Here is an 888-nt window from a genome sequence, read left to right as displayed (position 1 = left end):
GCTGAGCCTCCCCAGGGGCGTGAAGATTTGTCGGTTTTGCGGACGACGAGGTGCTCCTAGTGATCGGCGAATCATTAGAGGAAGTAGAAGTACTCGCAACGGCGGCGATAGATGTTGTGAAAGACTGGATGCGTGAGAGAAAGCTGACGTTAGATCACCACAAAACCGATACGATTTTAATAAGAAATCGAAAAGCAGCGCAGCGGGCAAGAATTTCTGTCGGAGAGTGTATCATCAGCTCAAAGCGGGAAGTTAGACAAATGGGAGTGATGTTAGACGACCGGCTAAGCTTCAATAGCTACATCGACCACGCATGCGGGAAGGCCGTAAAAGTGGTACTATCTCGGATCATGCCCAACAACTCGGCGATCAGCAGCAGTAAAAAGCGACTACTGGCGAGTGTCTCCACATCGGTGCTCCGATACGCAGGACCTGCTTGGGTGATGGCACTGCGGACGAAGAGGAACACATCTCGGCTGAACAGCACGTTCAGGCTGATGGCCATGCGGGTATCTAGCGCGTACCGAACTATCTCGTCAGAGGCAGCCTACGTGATAGCTGAAACGATTCCCATATACCTTCTACTCGAAGGAATGCGACAAATCTACTCATTTGTGAAACAACCGTACCTTGTCAAAAATGAGTAAAAATAGGTGAGGTTAGTCGGAATGATGTAGTACTGACGTCGGATGAAGATGACCCACATCGATCAGACATCACATTGGACTATCAAACAAATTTTACTCATTTGTAAACATGCCTGTGTAAACATTTAAATGAAAATACGTTGAAAATCACCATCGCATACAGGTTTGCATGCGTGAGTCACCATTATATCCAAGCTTGCGTACAAGTCCCGTACAGCGATTGCTGGCCAATCGAAGCGCC

The 888-nt window shown here is 48.1% G+C and overlaps 1 protein-coding gene across 1 annotated transcript; it reads left to right on the top strand.

Annotated features, from left to right (window-relative positions):
- The first annotated feature begins 260 nt into the window (after positions 1-260).
- On the top strand, positions 261-647 carry LOC131693703 (uncharacterized). The gene has a single exon (XM_058981778.1). It carries the CDS (start codon positions 261-263, stop codon positions 645-647), a length of 387 nt encoding a protein of 128 aa, XP_058837761.1.
- Positions 648-888: the final 241 nt, after the last annotated feature.

The sequence above is a fragment of the Topomyia yanbarensis genome, chromosome 1 (assembly GCF_030247195.1).
Source record: "Topomyia yanbarensis strain Yona2022 chromosome 1, ASM3024719v1, whole genome shotgun sequence".
In the NCBI taxonomy this organism is placed as follows: Eukaryota; Metazoa; Arthropoda; class Insecta; order Diptera; family Culicidae; genus Topomyia; species Topomyia yanbarensis.
Note: the sequence above shows the minus strand (reverse complement) of the source record. Positions and strands in the feature narration are given on the sequence as shown.

Coding starts and splice junctions, on each gene's coding strand:
- LOC131693703 (XM_058981778.1), top strand. CDS start 261: ATGGGAGTGATGTTAGACGACCGGCTAAGCTTCAATAGCTACATCGAC.